This window comes from Dama dama, chromosome 7, assembly GCF_033118175.1.
Source record: "Dama dama isolate Ldn47 chromosome 7, ASM3311817v1, whole genome shotgun sequence".
Classification (NCBI taxonomy): Eukaryota; Metazoa; Chordata; class Mammalia; order Artiodactyla; family Cervidae; genus Dama; species Dama dama.
The window spans coordinates 31,774,723-31,798,847 of NC_083687.1; the positions used below are offsets into that span (position 1 = coordinate 31,774,723).

Genomic DNA, 24,125 nt, shown 5'->3' on the forward strand with positions numbered 1-24,125 from the left:
CCTTGGCCCCAAAGACACTATAAGTGCAAAGTATACATTTAGGACTGAAGTTTATGGTCAAAGATTATATACATTAAAAAATTCATAAATAAAAAATAAAGATATGATACTGTATCTATTCATAGTAAGACTGATATAATTGTATCTCTTATCTATATTCTTTTAGAGATGAAATTAGGTGATAGTTTTACCTATAGAGTTCCAAAGCAGCTAAAGGATAAACTCATGCAATTAGTAAATTCCATGGGGAAAAATAACTCATTGATTGTTTAATAAAATGCTTTTTGTTTCAATTAACTGCCTGGTTAATTTTGCTGAATGGCCAGGTAAATAGGAGCTAACACAGATTGCTGCCATGTGTATGTGGGGACCAAAACCTTTTGGAATTATTTCAACTTTTAACTCTGCAACAAATCAATAAGACTACGTAGATGGTGTAATAACATTTATAAAAGGTGTTCAAAGAATTATACAGCCTCTGTACATGTGAATAAAAGTTAATAGTACTAATAAGGACTTTTATCCGGCATCAAAAACACATGCACAAAAAAAAGGGCAGGATAGTAAAGAACATCAAAATTAATACAAGAACAACAGTGTAATGTTGAAGAGGGGGGAAAAGAGGAGGATGCTGGTTGTGATGATAATTATGATTACAATTATAATGGTTGAGATGTAGACGTTTGAAAGTGAATATAGAAAGTGATTCTCTTAGCAAAACGTAGAGCTTACCACAGGAAAATGTCATTTAACTTTTACCTTAAGCTCAACAGCTTTGTAAGAAAAATATCTGTGTGACTCAGTGGTCAAAAATTATTTTTAGAAGCATTCAGGGGAATTCCCTAGCAATCCAGTGGTTAGGATCCATGTTTTAACTGTTGGGGGTGCCAGGCTCAATCCCTGGTCAAGGAACTAAGATCCTAGGAGCCACATGGCATGGCAAATAAAAAAAATAAAATAAAACTACACTTGATATGATTAAATATGTAGAGATTTGGGGAGATGAACACAGCAGATATGTTAAGAGGTGTTCCAAAATGGGAGAAAGCATGCAAATAAGTGGCCTTTGGATATTCATGACAAACTTCAGAGGTTTTTAGTTCTACCTAAGGCTGACACTATTTTTTTCTTACCATGGTACAGCCTCCTAGTTTTGCAAAAGGAGCAATGGGAACCAGCAATGGAAGTTCCAGAACAGATTTCATCCTTCTGGGCTTTTCTGATCGGCCCCAACTGGAACACATCATCTCTGTGGTTGCCTTCATCTTCTATATTATAACACTGGTAGGAAACACAACTATCATTCTTGTATCTTACCTAGACACCCAGCTCCATACGCCCATGTATTTCTTCTTATCCAATTTGTCTTTTTTGGACCTCTGTTACACAACTAGCATTATCCCCCAGATGCTGGTAAATCTGTGGGGTCCAAAAAAGTCTATTACATACGGAGGGTGTGTGCTCCAATTCTTCTTTGCCCTTGACTTGGGAGCCACAGAATGCCTTCTCTTGGCTGTGATGGCTTATGACCGCTATGCTGCTATCTGTCAACCTCTTCACTACACAGTAATAATGCACCCTGAGCTTTGCCAGAAGATGGTGCTGATTGCCTGGTTAGGTGGTCTTGGCAGTGCCTTAATTCTTTGCTCTTTGACTTTGAAGTTGCCAAGATGTGGGCATCGGGAGGTGGATAATTTTTTCTGTGAGATGCCAGCACTGATCAAGATGGCTTGTGTCTATTCAAAAGTAATTGAAGTTGTTGTCTTTTCTCTTGGAGTGGTATTTCTTCTGGTACCTCTGTCACTAATTCTTATCTCATATGGAGTTATCACTAAAGCTGTCATGAGAATCAAGTCAGCAGCAAGGTGGCGAAAGATCCTTAATACATGTGGTTCCCATCTCACAGTAGTATCTCTGTTTTATGGAACAGTAATTTATATGTACATGAAGCCACAAACTAGCACCTCACAAAATGAGGGGAAGTTCCTTACTCTCTTTTACACAATTGTCACACCCAGTCTTAACCCTCTGATATACACTTTGAGAAACAAAGATGTAAAGAGTGCAATAAAGAGAATATTGTGGATAAAAAAATGGCCAGCAAAGTCATGAATTAGATGGAAAAATCAGAGTGTAGAGAGCTAAAGATATAATATTGACCTTGCCCAACAGAAGATGAATCAAATCATTTATTCAAAGAGTATTTCTAGGGTGTTTACCACATACCAAGAATTGCACTAGGTACTGACTCTGTAAATAAATAGGATGTAGGGATAAATGATAAGGAGACAGATAAATAAATATACATAAATAAAATGTAATTCATGCATTCAAAAGCTTCAAGATTAATCAGGGACTACAGATAAATAAATAATATGAAATGTGGTAACAACAACATACAAAATATTGAGAAATTATTTATCATAAGCATCTATTCTAAAATAAAATTGTACTGACTTTTTTCTTCCCAGACGTATCACTTTTATTAGAAATAACAGTCTTTCATTCACCTGATTCTGCCAAAGGAGACATTGTGGTGGAGACTAACAGCTCACAAATACCCATTCCACCATCTGCCTCAAGTATTAACTGAGCAGAAGCTGGGGCTTCCCTGGTGGCTCAGTGGGAAAGAATCCGCCTGCCAATGCAGGAGACACAGGTTGGATTCCTGGGTTGGGAAGATCCCATGGAGAATGAAATGGCAACCCACTCCAGGAGTCTTGCCTCAGAATCTGCTGGGCTACAAGTCCATGGGGTCACAAAGAGTCAGACACAACATAACAAATAAACAACAACTACAAGTTGACCATTTGTAATGAAGTCAATATAAAAGGTTATTCCTTATTTAACACTACCTGCTTGCACTTTCACTTTATAATGTTCTTTCTTTTCTTGAATTATAGTGGTAGTAGACAGTAATTTGGAGGAAAGGTTTTGATGCTCTTACTTGACAAAACAAAAATTTAATAATCATATGTTTAATCCCATTTTTATTTTATTTTATTGGTAAATACATTCAAAATCTGGGGATCTCTATGCTGGAGAATAAATTAAACTTCTCTACAAGTTGATCATTCCAGAGACTGAAAATCATCTCTGCAAATGACACAGTCTTCACATCCACAGTGCCACTGCTATGTCATTTCAAGTGCAAATGAATCCACCATCTGCCTGAAGTATCAAATATTTGGGAAAAACTGACATTAGGCTATTTCTCACCTGTACTTTCAGTTCTGTTAAACAAAAGCAAACCTTTGTTAGGAAAAACAATTCCTTTCTGAGAGAGAATAATATTAGCTATTTGACATTTTTCAGAAACAGCAGATACTTCTTGAAGAAGACACTAATTATTACCACTAGTCTAGAAAAATACAGGTTTTTCTTTGGAGTTGAGGATTCAAGAGAATTTATAATTTTTTTAAGATACAGTAGTATCATCAAAGGAAATAACATCAAAGAATAACATAACTTTAATGTATGTTTATCTAATATTTTAAGTGCACATTCACAGTAGCCACATGAAAATGATGGGTTTTAAGTTCTTGTGCGCCAACCAAAATATCAAAAGAAAAGTTTCCATCCTTGCTGTCCTGCTGGTAAGAAACATTTCATGAACTTAAATATGGCCCATTGCTTTTCTTTATTGTCATTATTTTGCAGTTTATTCATCAGCCCCCAATTGCAATGTTAACAGAACGTTGTCTCCATTTTGCGCGGCCTTCCCCCCAGAACGATCTCCAAACCTGAAATTCCAAAAATGAGTTTATATCCGTTCGCATACCCGACCAGGAAAGGACTGGTAGCTAAGTTCACTACTGCCATTTCGGCTTACGGCCACAAGGTGGTGTATGAAAAACGGTCCTTCAAGATATAAGCACTGACATTCTAGTAAGAGCTAAGGAGGTTTGGCCATACAATATTGTAAAGTAAAATAAAAATCAAAAAGAGCTAAGGAGGTCACATTGGTTCTTATAAGGAAACTGACTCTCCCCTTTGCTTTTTCATAACAATTCTGTACCATTGAGCCCGGCCTTCAGTCTCCCTTAGTGGCAGATTTTTGTTTCCAGATTTTCCAGTTTGAAATTCACCCATCTTCATCAGAGGACGTGCAGCCCATTAACTCTGGCCGAATTTGCTTCGGCATGAGGTTCTTGAGGCCTGGATCACTTTGCTCTCTTTTTCATTCTGGATCCCCATCTTCATAGGGTCGGACAATTTTTCCTTCATCAACCAATCCTCCAATCTACACCCAGCTCTCCAGACACACACACACACACACACACACACACACACACACACTTTTATAATTACTTACACTCTTTCCCAAGAAGATGGCAAACTCTACCCACATCCTCTCGATATCCCCAGCATCTCTAATTCATAAATTTGCTGCAAGAATGTGGTGCAGCAGGCATTAGGATAAATACTGCAACATCACACAGTGAAAACCAAAGAACAAGATTTATTGGGGAAAGACAGGAAACCAAGAGTCAGGAACAAGAGGCAAAGTACTTCCACCCTCTCATAATCTCAGGGAGAGGAGAATCAGCACCAAGGTCAAGCTGTTCTAGTCCTGACACAACTGCTGTACCTTCTCAAAAGGTAAACTTGAATTCCATTTCTTAGTGAGACATCAAGACTACTTGGTTGCCAGACAGTCTAGGTTTAGATGCCAACTGTTTGAGGAAGATCAGCTGCCTGGCACCTGAAGACCATGGATACCTGGAAAGTTGGAGCCTATCCTGTTAGGGAGTGTAAGGCACTGGTCCAATGGAAAACTGAGTTTAAGTGCAGTCCTTCCCGCCAGGAAGAGGGGGAAACGCCAGTTCCAGCTAGCTCCTTTCCTAGGCAACCTAGAGTGAGATCTCAGGATCACTTTTGAGTAGTTCTATTCATTGCCACACAGAAGATTAAGAAAAATATTTCACCCAGTGTTCAGTATAGTCTGTAGTTAAAGTTCTCAATAAATAGTAACTACTGTAATTAGTTCTGTTTGACTATTATTTCTTTTATATAAGTCTATTAAGAATCTCATATGGGAAGAGTATCAGAAGCAATTGACAGGGATGGACTTAGTCTTTTCTGAATTCATTAGCAAAAAGAAAAAAAAAATCTAAAAGTACCTCAAACCTCACCCTCAACTCTCTGTGTGTAAACTGGACTTAAACTATGCACTAAACCAGATGGACAAAACATTCCATCCAAGAATAGCAGAACACATATTCTTCTCAAACACCCATGAATATTCTCAAGGATAGAACATAAGAACTAATATTGTTAAAATACCCATACTACTGCCCAAGGTAATCTACAGATTCAATACAAACCCTATCAAAATTCCAATGGCAGTTTTCACAGAAATAGAAGAAACAATCCAACATTTGTGTGGGACCATAAAGAACCTAAACAGCCAAACCAATTTTGAAAGAACAAACTAGAAAGCATAACACTTCCTGATATCAAACTATACTACAAATCCACAGTAATCAAAACTGTATGATATTGTAATAAAAACAGACACATAGATCAATGGAACAAGTACAGAAAGCCTAGAAATAAGCTCATACATATACAGATACCTAATTTACAATAAAGGAGCAAAAACCATGCAATAACCAAAGGAAAGTCTCTTCAATAAATGATGCTGGAAAAACTAGACAGCCACATGCAAAAGAATGAAACTAGACCTCTCACAGTATTTAACTCAAAGTATTACACCTCTCACAATAATTTACTCAGAAAAGGATTAAATAAAGACTGAAATTTCATGATCTGACCAAAAAACTCCTAGAGGAAAACATTATGGGAAACAAATGGTTTTTTGGATATGACACCAAAAGCACAGTTTAAAAAAAAATGCAAAGACAACCTATGAAATAGGAGAAAATCTCTGTAAAACATATATCTACTAAGAGGTTAATATATGAAATCTATAAGGAACTCATACACTCAATTGCAAAAAAGCAATTATCCAATTTTAAAATAGACTGAGTACCTGAATATTTTTCCAAAGAATACATACAAATGGCCAAAGGTACAGGAAAAGAGGCCCAACATCACTAGTCATCAGGAGAATGCAAATTAAAACCACAATGAAATATCACCTCATACCTGTCAGAATGGCTATTATTAAAAAGCCAACACAAATAACATGTGTTAGTAAGATATATAGAAAAGGGAACTCTGTACACTACGAGTAGCAATGTAAACTGGTATAAACCACTGTTTTTAAAAGTATAATGAGTTCTGCAAAAAATTAAAAATAGAAGTACCATATGACCCAGGAATCCCACTTCTGGGTATATATCCAAAGGAATGAAAACAGAACTCAAAATTATATGGGCACTCCCATTTTCATTGCAGTGTTATTCACAGTAGCCACAATATAGAAACAATATAAATGCCAATCAACAGGTATGAATGGATAAAGAAGATGTGGTATATATGATGCAGAATATATAATGGAATATTACTCAGCCATGAGAATGACATCCTGCTATTTGTGAGAATATGGAAGGACCTTCAGTGAAATGTGCCAGAGAAAAACAAATACTTCATGATATCACTTATATGTGGAATTAAAAAGAAAAAAGAGGAGAAAAAATGGTTGACAGGGGCTAGGGAATGGAGACATAGAGAAAGATTTATAAACGGTTACCAGGGGAATTCTTTGCCAGTCCAGTGGTCAGGTTCGATGCTTTCACTGTCACAGACCTGAGTTCAATCCCTGGTTGGGGAAATAAGATCCCACAAGCCACATGGTGTGACCAAAAAGGAGGGGAGGGAAATGGTTACAAACTTCAACTATAAGATAAATAAGGTCTGAAGAGCTCATGTAAAACCTGGTGACTGTAGTTGATAACATTGTATTTTATAGTTGAAACTTATTGAGAGAACTTAAATGTTCTCACTCCCCCTAAAAGAAGAGTAAATATGTGAGGTGACGGTGTATTAGTTAACTAGATGGGTGGGGAAGAGGGTGATATCCTTTCATAATGCATACACATATCAAATCACAATGTACACTTTAAATATCCTACAATTTTATACTTCAATAAAGGTGAAATCTAAAAAAGAAAGGCAAAGCAGGGAGGGGGAAACAATCATGAAAAGTGCTATTTAGAAAGGATGGTCAGGAAGTTCTGAGTGTGTGAATGTGAGCAGAGACCTGAATGAAGTAAGGGAGTCGGTCTTGCAAAAAAATATAAGAGAATTCCCAAGAATTGCAAAAGATATGTTTCACGTGCTTGCCAAAGAGCAAGAAAGTCAGTGTAAAACAAGTGGTAGAACTGTAGGAGATTCTTTCTACAGGGACAGTGGGGGGAGCTAAACTGAGAGGCCTTATACTTCATATACTATCAAGCTTATTCTGAAAGTGATCATTCAGAATGTAGGATGGTTCTATAACAGCTGTTCCCAACCTTTTTGGCACCAGGGACAGGTTTCATAAAAGACACCACTTTTCCATGGACTTGGGGGCAGGCGGCAGGGTGCAGAAGGGGGATTGCAATGGTTCAAGCTCATTCTATTCTGAACTTTACTTCTATTATTATCACAATCAGCTTCACCTCACATCAAGCATTAGATCTCAGAGGTTGGGGACCCATTTTCTATAAGTCAGATTGCCTCAACTCTTTATTTAAACAATCAATGCCATGAAAGAAAAGTTGAGTGATTTGTTCTAGTTTCACATATCCAACAAAAATACCACATAAGCAATAAATCCAAGTCATATTAAGTATTTTAAGTTTTCTTGCAGTCATTTTTAAAAAGGTTTAAATAGCTGAAATTTTAATCATTTAATTTGTATATCTAAAATATTATTTCAACATGTGATCAATACAAAAACTGAGATATCTTACTTTTTTTCTGTACAAAATCAAAACTGGTGTGCATTTTAACTGACAGCACATCTCAATCACATTTACAGCATTCAGCTCAGTAGTTACATGTGACTAGAGTCTACTATATTAGACAGCATTGCATTAGACAGCATTGTTGTTGTTTTCAGTCACTTAAGTCATGTCCGACTCTGTGACCCCATGGACTGTAGCCTACCAGGCTCCTCTTTCCATGGGATTTCCCAGGTAAGAATACTGGAGTGGGTTGCCATTTCCACATAGTTCCAAATTAGACTAAAGAAACACAACTACTGCAATGTGTGTACCTTAATTGAATTCTGATCGATGGTACAGCTATAAGACTTTGGAGGATAATGGGGAAATTTGAATATGGGCTGTATGTTAGATGTATTATTGAATCAGTAATTTTCTTGTGTATCATAATGGTATTGTGACTATGAAAAAGAATGCCACTATTGTCAGGAAAGCATTCTGGAGTATTTAGGGATAAGTATCATGATATCTTCAACTCATTTCCAAATGGTTCAGAGACAGGCAAAGTAAATATGACAAAAATGTTTTATAAAAGTGGGGAGTGATGGGAAGCCACTGGAGAATTTTGACAGCACCTGGTTTGCATGTTCAAATAATCTGACTGACTGCTCTGTAGTCTGTCTGCATCTATCCTGTAGGGTGACCAGTGTGACATGACCCAAATGGAGACAGTGAGAAATGTATTCAGGATATATTTTAAATATAGCATTAACATGATTTGCAGGTCTTCTTGAGAAAAAAAAAAAAAAAAGGAAGACGACTTTCAAGAGAGTGGTATAAACATAGGTATTTATTTTTCCCATTCCACCATCTGCCTTGAAATTATCCCATGAATACAGAAATACCATGTGTGTGGTTTATATAAACATATTGCTGACATAGAGATGATAGCAGAGCATCATTTAGTTTAACAGGACTGGAGTGACGATCAGGAGAAGATATAATTAAGACCGCTTACCTAAAGAACAGACCATGATACTCAGCCACAACTTAGATCAGGGGAACCAAAAGGAGTCAGCAAAAGCCAGAGGAAAGGAACAGTTGTAGACATTGAAAGGCAACCCTGAAGAAGCATATGATGGAAACCAAGCATTCCAATCAAAAAATATCTTACTGTGCCTCCCCAACACCACATTTACCAGACAAGGTTCTAGTGACCTTGAATATATCAGTAAACAAGAGACTAAGTTTTTTGTCCTCATGGAGTTTATATTCAAGGAAAGGGATAATACACATCATAAAACATTATAAATGAAGTATTATTAGAAGTTATTAAGAGGTATGGGGAAAAAGTAGGGTAGGATAAAAGCAATTGAGAATACCAGGAAGCAAGATACAATATTAAATAAGGTTAAGTTCCCCCCAAAAATAATAAGGGTTCTTTGGTGTCAGTTACAGGGAGGTAAATGTGGATGTGGCTGAGAAAATAACACTGGACTTAATTTTTTACTTTCACACTCAGAAAGTTTCTCTTCAATATGTGTTCTTCTCTTATGTTCACTGGGATCTGTATTCAGTCTAAAAGCTTTCTCATCCTTTTCACATTTATATGGTTTCTTTCCTATATGGACTCATTCGTGTACATTAAGTTCTGAGCTCAGATCAAAGGCCTTCCTACACCCTACATCCAAAGGGCTTCTCCTCAATATGTACTCTTCTGTGGTGCCTTAGGCCTAAGCTATAACTAAAGGCTTTTCCACACACTTGATACTCATAAGGCTTCTCCCCACTGTGGGTTCTTGTGTGTTCAGTAAGATGACTTCCCAACCAAAGCCTTCCCACATGGGTTACAACCATACGGCTTCTCCCCATAGTAAATTATATTTGATGTCAGATCTGCAACTGAAAGACTTCCCACACTCAGCACACTGGTAGGGTTTTTCTCTTTCTCCAATGTGGATTCCTTTGCATTTGGTAAGGTCTGGACTCCCAATGAAGATCTTCCCACTTCTGCACATTCACAGCGCTTCTCTCCAGTGTGGATCCTCTGATGCACTGTAAGGCAGTGCCTAAACTGGGATTGCCAGTCAGAGCACTCATAAGACTTCTCCCCACAGTGGATTTTTTGGTGCATGGTAAGGCAGCTCCTGGTCTTAAGGGCTTTCCCATAGTCACTGCACTCAGGATTTCCCTCCATTGTGTATCCTTTTATGCTGAGAAAGGACTGACCTGCTACTGAAGGTCTTCCAACATTTATTACATTCAAACGGTTTCTCCCCATTATGGATTCAGTGGTGTTTAGATAGGGTTGAGCTTTTCTTAAAGGATTTCCCACAGTCCTCACATTCACAGGTTCTCCTCCAGTGTGAATTCTCTAGTGTTTATTAAAATAGAGCTGAGCTCCCACTAAAGGTTTTGTAACACTAGTCACACATACAGTTTCTCCCCACTGTGAATTCTTTATAGTGTTGGATTAGGGCAGAGTTTCAGCTGAAAGCGTTCCCCCACACTTTCACATCTGCAAGGTTTCTCCCCAGTGTGGATTCTTCTATGTACAGTGAGAGCTGAATCACCCTGAAAGCTTTTCCATATTCAACACATTCAGTTTCTCTTTGGCATGCATTTTCTCGTGCAGAATAAGATCTGACTACTGACAAAAGTTTTTAAAACCTGTACTACACTCAAAGAAACTGTCCCCATTTGAAATTTTCTCATACCTGGCATATTCTGAGCTTATGTGCACGCCTTCCTCTAAATCCTTATCTTTTTGTTCTGAAATGAGGATTTTCTTACCTTTGTCTTTCAGCTTCCTATAATGTCTATTCTTATCCTTCAATGTTTCTGTAGATTTTCCACTTTGATTTTTATGAGAATTTGTCAAGATGACCCTTTGTCACTTCTCATTTTCAAAAGATAAGTTTTTCAGTTGATTCCCTACCTCCAATCTTGGTCTTAACACTGGACACTAAAGGAGAAAGAGAGAGAGAAGAAGAAAGGAGGAAAGGAGAAAAGAGGAAAAGAAAAAAAGAGGGAGAAAAAAAAGAAAATGTCACTTGTTTATTGCACTCAGGTCGGGGGAAAATGGATGGTGATTATATGGAAGAAGAAAAATGAGCTATGGTGAGACATTCTCTAAATCTAAATATTGTTTAAATATTAGGGACATGACAACAGACAAAATTAAGAAACACCAGGATAGAGCTATCGAAGAAAGATAAAGGAAAAGGAAAATGAGTTGAAACAGAAAACAGAAGGAAATAAAATACGTAGTAAAATAAAATGGAAAATCTTAAGCACATAAAGAGGGATTTTGTTCATAACCTCAGAATACCCTCCAAACTGAACAAAATGAGACTAAAAGACGGGTTACATTTGCAGTGAGCCCACCAAGGAGGCTCAAGAACAAGAGCAACTCAAGGAATCTGTTTAGCCCAGGCCTAATGTCACACAGCTCACTTTGAATACATTCTCTTCTGAATGCTAGGTTTTCAGTATTTTCTTTCAAAGTGTATCTCTGAACTCCTCTTCTCTATATATAAGTCACTAAACACCCCTTCTATAGGAAACCTCCCAATTAACTCAATCCAACTTTTGTCAAATAAGGACTGAGTTTGTCTCTATTACTGTTCACTGTGTACTAGTATACACTATTTTGTTAAATCTTAGCTAATTAGGTCATATATTTGTCTCCCAAACAAGAATGTTAAGAATATGTAGAATCTCTGGCATAGATTCTACCTATTCTAGGAATAATCTCTTCATCAAAATTCAAAATAAAGTTACAGGAAGTCCCCTACATACAAACCTTCAAGTTGTGAATCTTCAAAGATGTGAATGTGCCCAGAGAAAGGACAAAGACAAGAGGAAGAAGTAACTCAAAAACTGAAGAGATTCAAAACAGGAAATGGCAAGGGGATTTTGAGGAGGCACTGGTAGTTTTTGAGGCATAGGACACAAATGTAGAATGGTTTACAAAGGTTGCAGCAGTCATCCAGAATGCAATCCAGTGCCACTATGTCATCTATGACAAGAAAAAAAGCTATGACCCAGACATCATGGAATCGTTTTTCAAGAAAGTAGACAGAATTGAATAAAGCAAGGAACCAGAACCAGAACCTGTGCCATCGATGTCAGGTGTGAGTGAAACTGCAGCTTGCTCTATCTCCTATTGCTGACAATCCTTCAGCTCTACCATTTCCCACCTCCTCTCCCATCTCCAGTCAGTAGTTCTTGCCTGTTCACTCAATGCCTGTAGGAGACAGGCCTACTAAAAGGCCTGGCAAAAGAATTAAACAATCTTGCTGAGAGGACATAACTCAGTATGTGACTCCTGGAGGAATCCAGGAGTCAAGAAGGATCAAAGAAGGATCAAAAAACCATCTTGAAAGCAGGATGTACGCCTGGGGATGGAAAGCCATCAACAGACTGTTCCTATCTTTGGCGGCTGGGAGGCACATAAAGATTAACTGGGTCTTTGTCTTTGAGGCAGAAAAACAGGGATACAAAAATGTTAAATGTTAACTGCACAGGATTATCATTGAAGGCCACGTGGCCTGCTATGCTCATGTAAACATGTACAAGCAAGTCTCAAAAAGTATAATAAAGCAGGCTTGAGATCAGTCTGGGCACCTTTACCTCGTGGTGGTCTTGGTCCCCTGATCCCTGCTGTAACTTTCTTGAGTGTTTCTCATTCTTTCGTCATGTGGCGCTTTCAGGAACCTGTGCTGTCAAGCTGGACTCGACAGATGCCAGCCCCTGTAAGCCAGCTGTTATAATGTACCACTGTACTTTCCAAGGTACTGTACTATAAGATTTTAAATGTTTTATTTTTTGTTATATATTATTTGTGTGAAATGTATTATAAACCTATTATTGTACAGTACTAAACAGTTCATTGAGTATATAGTTAGTTGTGTACCCAGGCTAACTTGTTGGACTTATGAACAACTGGACTTACAAACACACTCTCAGAACGGAACTTGTTCATGGAACTTGTTCATTTGTAGGAGACTTACCGTATCCTCAATATAAGCACATGCATACTAAGTCACTTCAGTCATTTCCAACTCTTTGCAACCCAACGGATCATAGCCTTCCAGGCTCCTCTGTCCATGGGATTCTCCAGGCAAGAATACTGGAGTGGGCTGCCATGCCCTCCTCCAGGGGATCTTTCCAACGCAGGGATGGACTCTGCGTCTCCTGCATTGGCAGGCGAGTTCTTCACCACCTGGGAAGCCCCAATATAAGCACAGTATAGTTGAACAACATGCGGGTTATGGGTGCTGACCCTCTGCTCAGTCAAAAATCCACATGTAGGGACTTCTCTGGTGGTCCAGTGGTTAAGACTCCATGTTCCCAACACAGGGGACACCTGTTTGATCATATGCAACTAAGATCCCATATATTGCACGATGTGGTCAAAATAAATGACAACAAAAAAATTTACAACGAGGTACCACTTCACACCAGTCAGAATCACCATCATTAAAGAGTCTGCAAATAACTAATACTGGAGAGCGTGTGGAGAAAAGGGAATCTTTCTATACTGATGGTGGAAATATAAGTTAGTACAGCCACTATGGAAAACAGTACAGAGGTTCCTGAAAAAACTAAAAAAAAGAAAAGAAAAATAGAATTACCATGTGATCCAGCAAGCCCACTCCTGGGCGTATATCTGGACAAAACTATAATTCAAAGAGATATATGCACCCCATGTGCATATTAGTACTATTTATAATAACCAAGACATGGAAACAACTTAAATGTCCATTGAGAGATGAATGGCCAAAGAAGATGTGGTACATATATATAATGGGATATTACTTAGTCATTTAAAAAAATCTGCTTGTAATTTTACAGTCCACCCTCCATATTCAAAGTTCTATATCCTCCCATAAATCGTGCAATACGTTTTAAAAAAAGAAATGCATGTAAGTGTACCCACACATTTCAAACCTATGCTGTTCAATTGTCAACTGTCTATTATGCAATGATGCTATCTATAGACTGCAGACATAGCACCAACACCTGAAATAGAGACCAGTATATACACGGGCTTTTTCAATGTTCATACAACAAATATTTATTAAACACAAATCATATGTCATGATGTTCTAGGGATGACTCCAGTCTTTTGCCTCAAAAATCTCAGTCTAGCACAATGCTTCTCAAACCCTTTTCTCTGATATACCCTATACATATACTCAAACATAAAGCCAAATATTTTATTCCCATTTTACCTCTGATCCTACTCCCACAAAACCCTGTCCCTGCTTCTATCACAGTGTTTATCACACTGGATTGTTATCACAGATTTTCTAGTCTGTTTCACCAACCAGACTGAAGTACCTTGAGGTACCATACTTGGTACCAGAATCATTATATAGCACTTCAAATACACTCAACAAATGTGTGAATGAATGCATGAATTAAATGAATAAATGAATGAATTGTTTAGCATCTGCCCCAGATGTACAAGGCACTGACAGGGAAAGCTGGTGTTATTAAACTGAAGGTTGGCCTCTCCTCCCATAGATATATCAGGTATAGTACAGCCCAGTGTTCACTTGGGTCTTTTTTTTTTTTTTTTCTTTGTAATAGTCATATGTGTAACAACTAAAAATCAGCTCTTGGTACCATCATTTTAAAGATATGCTCTGGCTCCTTTTTCACCAAAATCCACCTCATAAGCAGAAAGATGACTGCTAGCTCCCCACCTCTTTTGCAGGACTCAAAAAAAAAGGAATGATATTTTCAGGCTGGATGACTATGGGCCAGTGTTGAGTAAACAGTGAATCAAAAGCCAGTGCCAAAATTTCACATTGCAAACTCTGCCTTTCTTGAGTACTGGATGGAACCTAAATGTATGAATGTCATCAAAAGGAAAGGAGGGACTTCCCTGGTGGTCCAGTGGCTAAGACACTGTGCCCGTAATGCAGGGGTCCAGGTTCGATCCCTGGTCAAGGAGCAGGATTCCACATGCCACAACTAAAAGTTCCCATGCTGCAACAAAGATCCTATATCCCACAACTAAGACCTGGTGCAGGCAAATGAATATATAGTTTTTGTGTGTGTTTTTTTTTTTTAAAGGATTATTTACATGTTAAAATTAAAATCCCAGTAAAGATACAAAAGAGCAATCTCTCTGGATTACAGTGAAAAGGAAAACCCAAGTTTCATTCCATTTTAGGAAAAGACAAACGATACACACAGTCTTTCCTACAAAAGCATGCAACTTTAAAGACCATCAATACAGTCAATAACAAAGCGGTAAAGGGAGAATCTCAAATGAGGCATTTTGTCAGTATTTTCTTTAACCATTAAGAAAATCACATCATTCACTGTTTCTCTCCCCTGGCCTTCCCTTACCCATTCTTCTCCATCCAGATCTGGCTTTCCATCTCCCATCACTCCTGTGACCATCTCTCTACTAAGTGAATCACGTAACCATATCCAGTACCGTCTCTCTCCAGGTAAGACATCCAGGGCCTGCTGCTCAGGATAGGCCTCCTCAAGGGAGCAAAATCCCTGTGAACCCCATCAAAAATAACTGCCTTCTCCCAGTAACTGACATTTTGAGCCAAGGGGCAAGAGCTGCTCTGCATTTTTTGTCCATTGGCAATATGGCTTTAGAAACCAGTGAAATTTAGAAGCTCCACTCTCCATTTTAGGTTACTGGCCTGAAAGAGAAGGGCAGGGAAAAAAGAGAGAGAGAGAAAGTCATGAATGGGAGCAGTACCACATCAACAAAACTCACAAAAGAACCCAGCAGCCTGACGGCAAAGAGGAAGTTAAAGCTCTAATCAGAGATTCAGAATTCGTGAGGAAACTAGTGTTGAGGTTAAAAGCACCATATCATTTAGGTTTTTTTTCCTCATCTTAGCAGCTATGCGACTGTAGGTAAGTTTTTAGTATGCCTGGGTTTCAAGCTGCTTATCTAAAAACTGGGGGAGTGATAATACTTACCTCATTGGATTGTTTGAGAAGTAGAGTTAAAGCATATACTGCACTTAGAACCAAAGCCTGACCCAAAATAAATACTTTATTAACCGGTTTGCCAAATAAAAAAATTTTAATTCTAATATTAAAGAATGGCCTAAAGAAGGACGAGCGGGGGCAGGGGGAGGAGGGAGTGGAAACATGACTAGAAGAGGTAAAGATAAAATAGGCTTCAGCAGGCAGGCCCTCCTACATCCCATCCCACCTCGAATCGCAGGCCCAGCCACAGAAGGCCAGAAAGAAGCTCCCGCCAGAACCCCGGAAAGGGCCTAACAGACCTGACCCACGACCTCCGCATCTTCCCGGGTCTTGCCGGTCCTGTCTTCGCCGCACTGGGGCCGAAGAAGCCCAAGGACCTACCCAGAAGAGGTCAGAAAAAACCCCATCCTTACCTCAGAGTCTAGGGGCTGAGCCCGGAACTGCAGATAGCGCCTTTCCAGTCCGCGGTCTCTATGGTAATGCGCGGCTTGCCCTTCTAGGACCTTCGGAGGACTCTTCTCTTTGGTCCAACGCTGCAAACCCTGAGAAGCTGGACGGTTCCAGTCCCTGTTTACTAGATTGGGACTGATGCCACGTGGAGAACAGATGAGCTTAAATATGAAACTGATTTTCTTCAGCGTGTGAAGAGGGAAAACAACGAAAGAAAATGGAGCACCGAGTTAATCAGAATTACATGAATGTAAGCTCTACCACGCAGATATATTTGTTTATTTATGTAAACCAAGCTCTTAGTTGCTGAAGAAATTCTTGTTAAATGAATGAATTGAAATGATTCTGAAAAGCTATTGCCGCAAAGCATCATTTACTAATATAAGTATTTGCCTCTTATCGGTAGCTTTATTTAAAAGAGAACTATGTGTCACATACATTGAAATATGTTATAATTTAGGGATCATGAAAACTCACAAGCATACATTATAAGTAACATATGCTGTATTTTCCAAAATATTATATTTCTAAAATGTTATATTTTCTATATTTTCCTTACTTTATGTTTCAGTGTAATGATTAGCAGTAGAAACTTGAACAGAAAATATTTAACATATGTAAGTAAGCACAAAAGTTATATTTAAAAATTTGAGGAAATGGCAAATACTTTTTAGATTGTCCTTTCTTACACTGGAATATGAATTGGCTAGCATAAAGTCATGGGACATAATCGTTTTAGAAGGGGAAACTCCAAGAAAATGATTTCAAAAAGACAGCCAATATAAACAAAATGAAATCTATAAACTCAAAGACTGAAAACAAATACTTGCTGAATTGTGAGCTGAACTGGAAAAATAATCAGAATAATGAATAAGATTATTGGAAGGAAAATGAAAAATACCTGTGACATAAGACAAATGAGCTAAAGATAAATTTTTCACTAAGGATAAATCTCAGAATCATGAAGCTGAGTGTGTACAAAGTCCATAATAACCCCTATGAAGCATTCTTGCCAAAAATACTGAACCTAAATCAAATCAAGCCTTTCAAACTTAAATGTGTACAGAGTGAAACTATATGTATAAAATTAGAAAAACAGGTAAATTATACTATAAAATGTGTATGGCTACCCACATATGTACTAACAATATTTAAACATGCTTTGAAATAACAACATCAATATCAAGGTAGTAGCTAACCTGAAAGAAAGAGGAGAGCAATTGGAGAAGAGTAGACAAGGGGATATAATTATATCTGTAATATTTATGTCTTAAGATAGATGTTAAGTGTTTCTTATATCATTGCTTTGTAAGACTAAAATATTTGCTGTCTTTTTTAAAAAGCCCCTGGAAATGAATTTAGTAATTTCAACAGACAGAAGAGGGGCTATAGAATTACTTAACACCAGTCAGGCTTCTGTTTCTCCATCTTCAAACTGGGACTGGTAGGACAAACATTAATATGAGGAAAGAAAATTTCAGGACATACAAGGAGATAATGAAAGAATAACTACTTGCCTTAAATGAGTGCAAGTCTTCATACCCAAATAAAATGGCTATAAGTATTCAAAATACCAATTGCAGGTTGATTGACCACAGGGCCCCTGAAGGCCATTTTTAAGAAGTGTGACTCTTGGCTGAGATTGGCAAATATCCAGATTTTCAAAAACTAAAAAAAAAAATAGAGAGATGAACTGTGGAATTAGGCTGAAAAGCTTGACATGAATCCCTGGCAAAATTCCAGCATTAATTATTTTAGGAGAGTTTATGAGATTAGCATTAACCAAGAATAATGTAAATGAATTATATCTCAATTGGGGTAGATTATTTAAGTGGTAGTCTGAGGGTCTGCTGTGCAAGGAAGGTATCTTCATGTCCGCAAAGGTTATAGCAAAGTCTCTCATAAATGTACCCTGTGATATGTGTACTGGACTTTAATACTGTTAAGAAGATTGATATCAGGAAGAAAGACTGTACCAACTCAGCCTGGAGGGTGAGTTGTCACGGTCTTTATAGACCGGGACCTGGGGACTGGAGTCCATGAAAAGAAGGACACAGGGGACCCAAGTCTCGAGTGAAACAAGGATACTTTATTTGTAGCAGTGTGTGCTTTATATATCTCCATACAAGGAAGCTTTAGGCAGCAAAAATAAAGTTGAGCAAAAACAAAACTAGGCTGTCAGGGGACGTTCAACTTTAAGGAATCCAACATGTTATTCTTTTCTTTTGTGTGCCCTTTCTCAAGGATTCTCTATTCCTTATCAGTTCCTGGAAAACAGGAACAAGCAGAGCTGCACGCAGTTCTCAGGACTGAGATCATGAGAAAGGGCACCTGCTTGGATTCCTTTCAGTAACTGCCTTCAGTGACTCCCTTCAGTGACCTTACTTAAATGTAATCTATTCAGTTATGCCCTTCTTACCCAGGATATAGAATGCTTTCTGGCCCTTTGAAGACGGTTATTTGCTTGGTTTTGTTTTTGCTCAATTTTTTTACTGCCTAAAGCTGCCTTGTATGAAGATATATAAACATGCTTTTCTGCAAATAAAGCACCCTTGTTTCACTGAATGCTCTTGGCAAGCGGACGGAGTGACTGTTAGCACCTACGGAGGTCGGTAAGTGCGGGGTTATGGGACAAACGGCTGGAAAGCCCCACCACTTTTCTACTTTACTTCATCATTTATTTAAGGTTCAAGGACTTTCGGTTTCGCATCAATGGATAGAGGCTTGTCTCCAAACAGTGGTTGAATATAATCCCTGGTTCCCTGATGAAGGCAGTTTTGATTTAGAAATTTGGAACCGAGTCAAAGGGAATGTTGAATGAGCCGCTAGACGGGGAGAAAATATTCCAATAGATTTCTGGCCTTTATGGGCCCTCATTAAAGCCATGATCTTGACGTTTCAAGGCAACTCTAGCCCCCCTGATATTTGTCAATAAGCAGAATGCTCATTATATGAATATAAATTAGATGATGAGACTTTACAAAAGGCCCAATTAGAGCAACATAAAATGTTTCAAAACTTCCCCACCATCCCTGCTCCAGCTGTCCCAAGTGCCCCTCCTCCTCATTTCAATGGGCATGAAACCAAAGGTCCCCTCAATGAGAGGACAAAATGAATCTGATGATGATTCTTCTGATGCTCTCTTTGACACTAAAGCCAACAATACTTTTTTTGATGACGGTGATAAACCCCTAACACACACTCACATTTATGAAAACAGACAATCCACTCATTCTCCTTCACAACGAAGGCTTTCTGATTTACTGGCTTTGCAATCTCAAGTCTCTGAGGCTGATAATCTTTTTGCCTTTCCTGTGTTAAGAAATATTAATGCTCAAGGGCAACTAATACCTCAATACGAAGGCATTGATTTTTCTCACATGCAACAAATGAAAAAGGCTGTAACTATGTACGGCCCTCATTCTCCTTTCACTAAAGAACTTCTAAACTCTATGGCATCTTCTATTGGAAATTTTATTCCTTTATGATTGGCGAATTTTGATAGAAGTTCTTCTTAAACCAGGAGAATATCTTCAGTGGATAATGTGGTTTCATGATGTGGCCTGAGATCATGCCAATTCTAATGCTCGAGCTGGCGCTCCCCAAAACCGAATTACTTTTAAAATGTTAAGGGGTACAGGGCAATTTGATTCGGTGGAAGTTCAGATACAATGCCCTCCTTTGTTACATGAACAGTTGAAAGAAGTTGCCCTTGAAGCTTGAGATCTAATTACTCCTCAAGGGGAACCTAAAGGTAGCTACACAAAGATATTACAAGGGCCTAATGAAGCCTATGCTGATATTTTAGCTAGGCTGGGAGTTGCTATCTCCCGTAGTGTTGTCAGAGAGGAAGCCAGAGTGCAATCAGAAAAACTGCTTGCATATGAGAATGCAAATCAGGAATGTCAAAGAGCCATCGCTCCAATTCGTGAGACCGGGAATGTTATTGATTATTTGAAGGCTTGTCGCAACATAGGATCAGAAACTCAGAAAATGCAAATGTTGGCTGAAGCAATGGCTGCTGCCTTTAAAAAGGGAAATGAAGGATGTTTTGTTTGTGGAGGTAAGAGCCATTTAAAAAAGGATTTCCCTAAAAAATGTACAAAAAAATGAAAACTATTAAAAAGCCTCCAGGACTCTGCCCTCGCTATCATAAGGGGGGTACATTGGGCTAAAGAATGTCGATCTAAATATGATGTTGAGGGAAATCTTATATCAGGAAACTCAAAGAAGGGGGCTCCCCAGGTCCCCATCAACAAAAACCAGGGGCAAACTCCATCTTTTCCCTCAAACCCTCAACATCTGGCAGTGCTGCCGTCGATATACTAGCCCTAAATGATTTTCTTTTTTTTCCTCAAGCAGTCCCTTCTAGAATACCTACCGGACTTTATGGACCCCTACCCCCACGATCCTTCGGCCTTATACTTGGCTGATCTAATCTGACTTCTAAGGGAATTACTGTTCACCCTGGAATAATTGATTCAGATTATAAAGGAGAGATTCAAATTATGATGTCATCTCAGATACTATGGCAATTCAAAATATAGATACAAAATTCAGATACAATTGGGGACAAAATTGCCCAATTACTTCTTTTACCTTGCATTTCTATTAACTCCTCTAATGGTATACGGAGAGGTGGATTTGGTAGTATAGATCAAAAGCAATCCTTATGGCCATCAATAATATCTGAATATGCATGACCAAATATAAATGTCAAAATTAATGGCAAAAGATTTTCTGACCTTCTTGATACTGGATCCGATATTACTATTATTTCCAAAAATTTATGGCCCAAATCTTGGCATATGCAGAGAATTTCTTGGCAAATTGCAGGAGTTTCTCAAACCAAAGTACAAGAGGTTTATCAAAGTGTCCAAATATATCCATGTGAGGGACCAGAAGGCCAGCGTGCAACATTACGATTTTATGTGATAGGTGCACCCCTTAATTTAATAGGAAGAGATTTACATATGCAATGGCAAACTCAAATATATATTCCACATTTTTCCTAGGGGCCACTGCCCATTTAATAAACAATACAATTATTAAAATAACTTGGAAAAATGACCAGCCTATTTGGACAGAACAGTGGCCCCTTACAAAAGAGAAATTAGAGGCTGCTAAGGACTTACAGATACACAATTGGAATTAAAACATATAGAGGAATCTTGTTGCCCTTGGATTCTCCCATTTTTGTAATAAAAAACAAATCTAGCAAATGGCGTCTTTTAACAGATCTTCGAAAAGTTAATGCATCTATGAAACCTATGGGTGCATTGCAACCAGGAATTCCATCACCTACGACTATTCCTCAAAACTAGCATATTATTATTATAGATTTACAAGATTGCTTTTTTACTATACCTTTACACCCTCTAGACCAAGAGAGATTTGCTCTCTCTCTTCCTTATCCTAATCATGTCGGGCCTCATAAACGATATCAATGGACTTGTTGCCTCAAAGAATGATGAATTCTCCCACCATATGTCAATATTATATAGCCAAAGCCCTTGAACCTATGAGAAAACAATTTCCTGACTTTCTTGTTATCCCCTACGTGGATGATGTACTGTTTTCGGCTCCATCTGTTTTAGAAACTCAACAAATGTTTGACATAGCTCAACAATGCTTAAGAGCTTCTGGATTAACCATTGACCCTGAAAAGATTCAAACCTCTACAGCTTACCATTACTTGAGATTTATTGTTAATAGACAATGTATTGCTCCCCAACTAACAGATTCCTGTTGATAAATTATCAACCTTGAATAATTTTCAAAAACTTTTAGGTGATATAAATTGGATTAGACTCTCTTTAGGCACTGCAAATTATCAACTGACTAATTTATTTAACACTTTAAAAGGAGATCCCGATTTAAATAGCCCTCGTTCATTTTCACAAGAGGCACGAGAGGAACTGTTTGGTGCAAAATAAATTGCAAAAGCAGTTTCTTACTCGTATTAGGCTTGAATTACCTCTACAGTTATTTATACTCCCCTCTCTCCATTCTCCCACAGGACTTCTTGCCCAACAAGAAAACCCAATAGAATGGATCTATACCCATTTTAGAGGGACGAGGTCACTTACACCCTATCCTGATTTGATCACTCTAATCATTATCAATGGAAGAAATAGAGCTGGACTCTAATTGACTCCGATCCTCATAAAATTGTAGTACCTATTAATAAATCTCAATTTGAGAATGCATTACAAACTTCTACCGATTTCCAAATAGCCTCCTTGGAATATTTTGGAGAAATTTCATTTCATTGTCCCTGTAACAAACTTTGGAATTTCTTCAAAAATACTGAATTTATTATCTCTCGCATACCAAGCTGATGTTTTCTATACAGATGGGACTAAAGACTCCAAAGCCTCATTCTGGTCTCTCAAAGAATATAAAGTCTTTTATACTAAATTTCACTCTGCTCAACAAAATGAATTATATGCTCTTATTCAGGTTATGCACTACATTCTTATCCTATTAATATAGTTTCTGACTCCTTATATTCAGTTTTTGTACTAAGAAATATAGAAACTTCTACCATAAGTTCTAATCAATCTATTATCCAACAACTTTTTTTGAACTACAGTCTCTTATTAGGAACCACACTTCCCCCATTTATATTACCCATATTCAAGCACATTCTTGTCTTCCTGACCCTATGGCCCATGGCAATGAACAAGCTGATAAACTTGTCTCTTTTGCTACTCCTGAAGAACAACATGCTCTATTGCACAATAATGCTGGCTCACTACATCAAATTTGGAAAATTCCATACCAACATGCTAAAGAAATCACTAATAATTGCTCTACTTATAGGCCCCTAAATCTTCCACCCATTACACAAGGTATCAATCCTCGAAGATTACACCCCAATGAACTATGGCAAATGGATATAACTCATTGTCCTGAACTTTCTCCCTCTTCCTTCTTACATGTCTCAATCTATACAAATTCTTTTATATGGGCCACACCTCTCCGAGGTGAAACTACACAAGATGTTATAACTCACCTGTTAGCTTGCTTTGCAGTACACCTAGTTCTATAAAACTAGGTGCAGAACACCTAGTTCTATAAAACAGACAATGGCCCTGCCAATATTTCTAGGCAATTCAAACAATTTTTACAATCATTTTCTGTTCAACATATTACAGGTATTCCTTGTAATCCACAAGTACAGGGCATAGTTGAACAAGCACATCACACACTGAAACTACAAATAAAAAAATTAAAAAGGGGAGAATACACAGGAACACTTCTATCTTCCTTATCCAGAGCAGACTTTACTAGATTCCAACGCAATATATTCTTTAAGCCTTTAACTATTGTTAGTACAGCTTTATTTGTTTAAAATTTTTTAAACTTACTGCAAGGAGATATTTTGACAAAAGCAGAAAAACATTTCAAGGCATTGAAGGACACCTCCCTTCATCTGCCCATTTGGTATCAAGATGGGTTGACTAAACAATGGAAATCTGGAAAATTAATCTTACAGGGAAAGGGGTATGCTTGTATTTCTCCAGATGGATCCAACGAAATCAGTTGGCTCCCTCTTCAGAAGATCTGCCCCCCGGGAGTCACTCGCATTCAAGATAGAGAGGAAATGGCAAAATCCGCAGGAGGAGGAGTTTCCAGTACAAGCCATGGTGGCTTTAAAAATTTCCAAGAAACACCACACTCGACATCATCAACCTTATGACCTCCCTACTTGGGGACAGATTAAAAAACCCTTACTAATCAAGCTGAAAATCTGGTTTCTCAACAGGGAATGCCTCGGAATCCTGAAAATATTTTTGTCACTATGCTTGCTTTGCTTGCTTTTGCTTCCCCCGCTCAGACTGACTTGATTAATCACAC

At 38.1% G+C, this 24,125-nt stretch overlaps 2 protein-coding genes and 1 long non-coding RNA gene across 17 annotated transcripts in view; 2 read left to right on the forward strand and 1 right to left on the reverse strand.

Annotated features, from left to right (window-relative positions):
- The first annotated feature begins 1,167 nt into the window (after positions 1-1,167).
- On the forward strand, positions 1,168-2,112 carry LOC133059301 (putative olfactory receptor 2W6). The gene has a single exon (XM_061146288.1). The coding sequence runs from the start codon at positions 1,168-1,170 to the stop codon at positions 2,110-2,112; it is 945 nt and encodes a 314-aa protein (XP_061002271.1).
- Positions 2,113-15,049: 12,937 nt separating this feature from the next.
- Positions 15,050-16,357, reverse strand: LOC133059807 (uncharacterized). Of its 2 annotated transcripts, none has more exons than XR_009693625.1 (2): positions 16,226-16,357; positions 15,050-15,514 (listed from the first exon to the last, which is right to left on the reverse strand). It is a non-coding gene; the product is annotated as an uncharacterized LOC133059807 (long non-coding RNA). The 2 variants fall into 2 exon arrangements; XR_009693626.1 differs by having other exon boundaries at positions 16,112-16,232.
- A 17-nt stretch (positions 16,358-16,374) lies between these two features.
- ZNF311 (zinc finger protein 311) overlaps positions 16,375-24,125 on the forward strand; it is a 29,946-nt gene continuing 22,195 nt past the window's right edge. For 6 of the 14 annotated variants that reach the window (XM_061147317.1, XM_061147309.1, XM_061147325.1 and 3 more), the window contains exon 1: positions 18,745-18,874. Coding sequence is in view for 2 of the 14 variants with exons in the window: in XM_061147316.1 (XP_061003299.1) it covers positions 18,774-18,874 (101 nt within the window). In the remaining 12 variants the exon portion in view is untranslated. Of the gene's footprint in view, positions 16,513-18,634; positions 18,875-24,125 lie in introns of those variants that run through there. The other 8 variants (XM_061147318.1, XM_061147323.1, XM_061147311.1 and 5 more) reach the window with 6 other exon arrangements.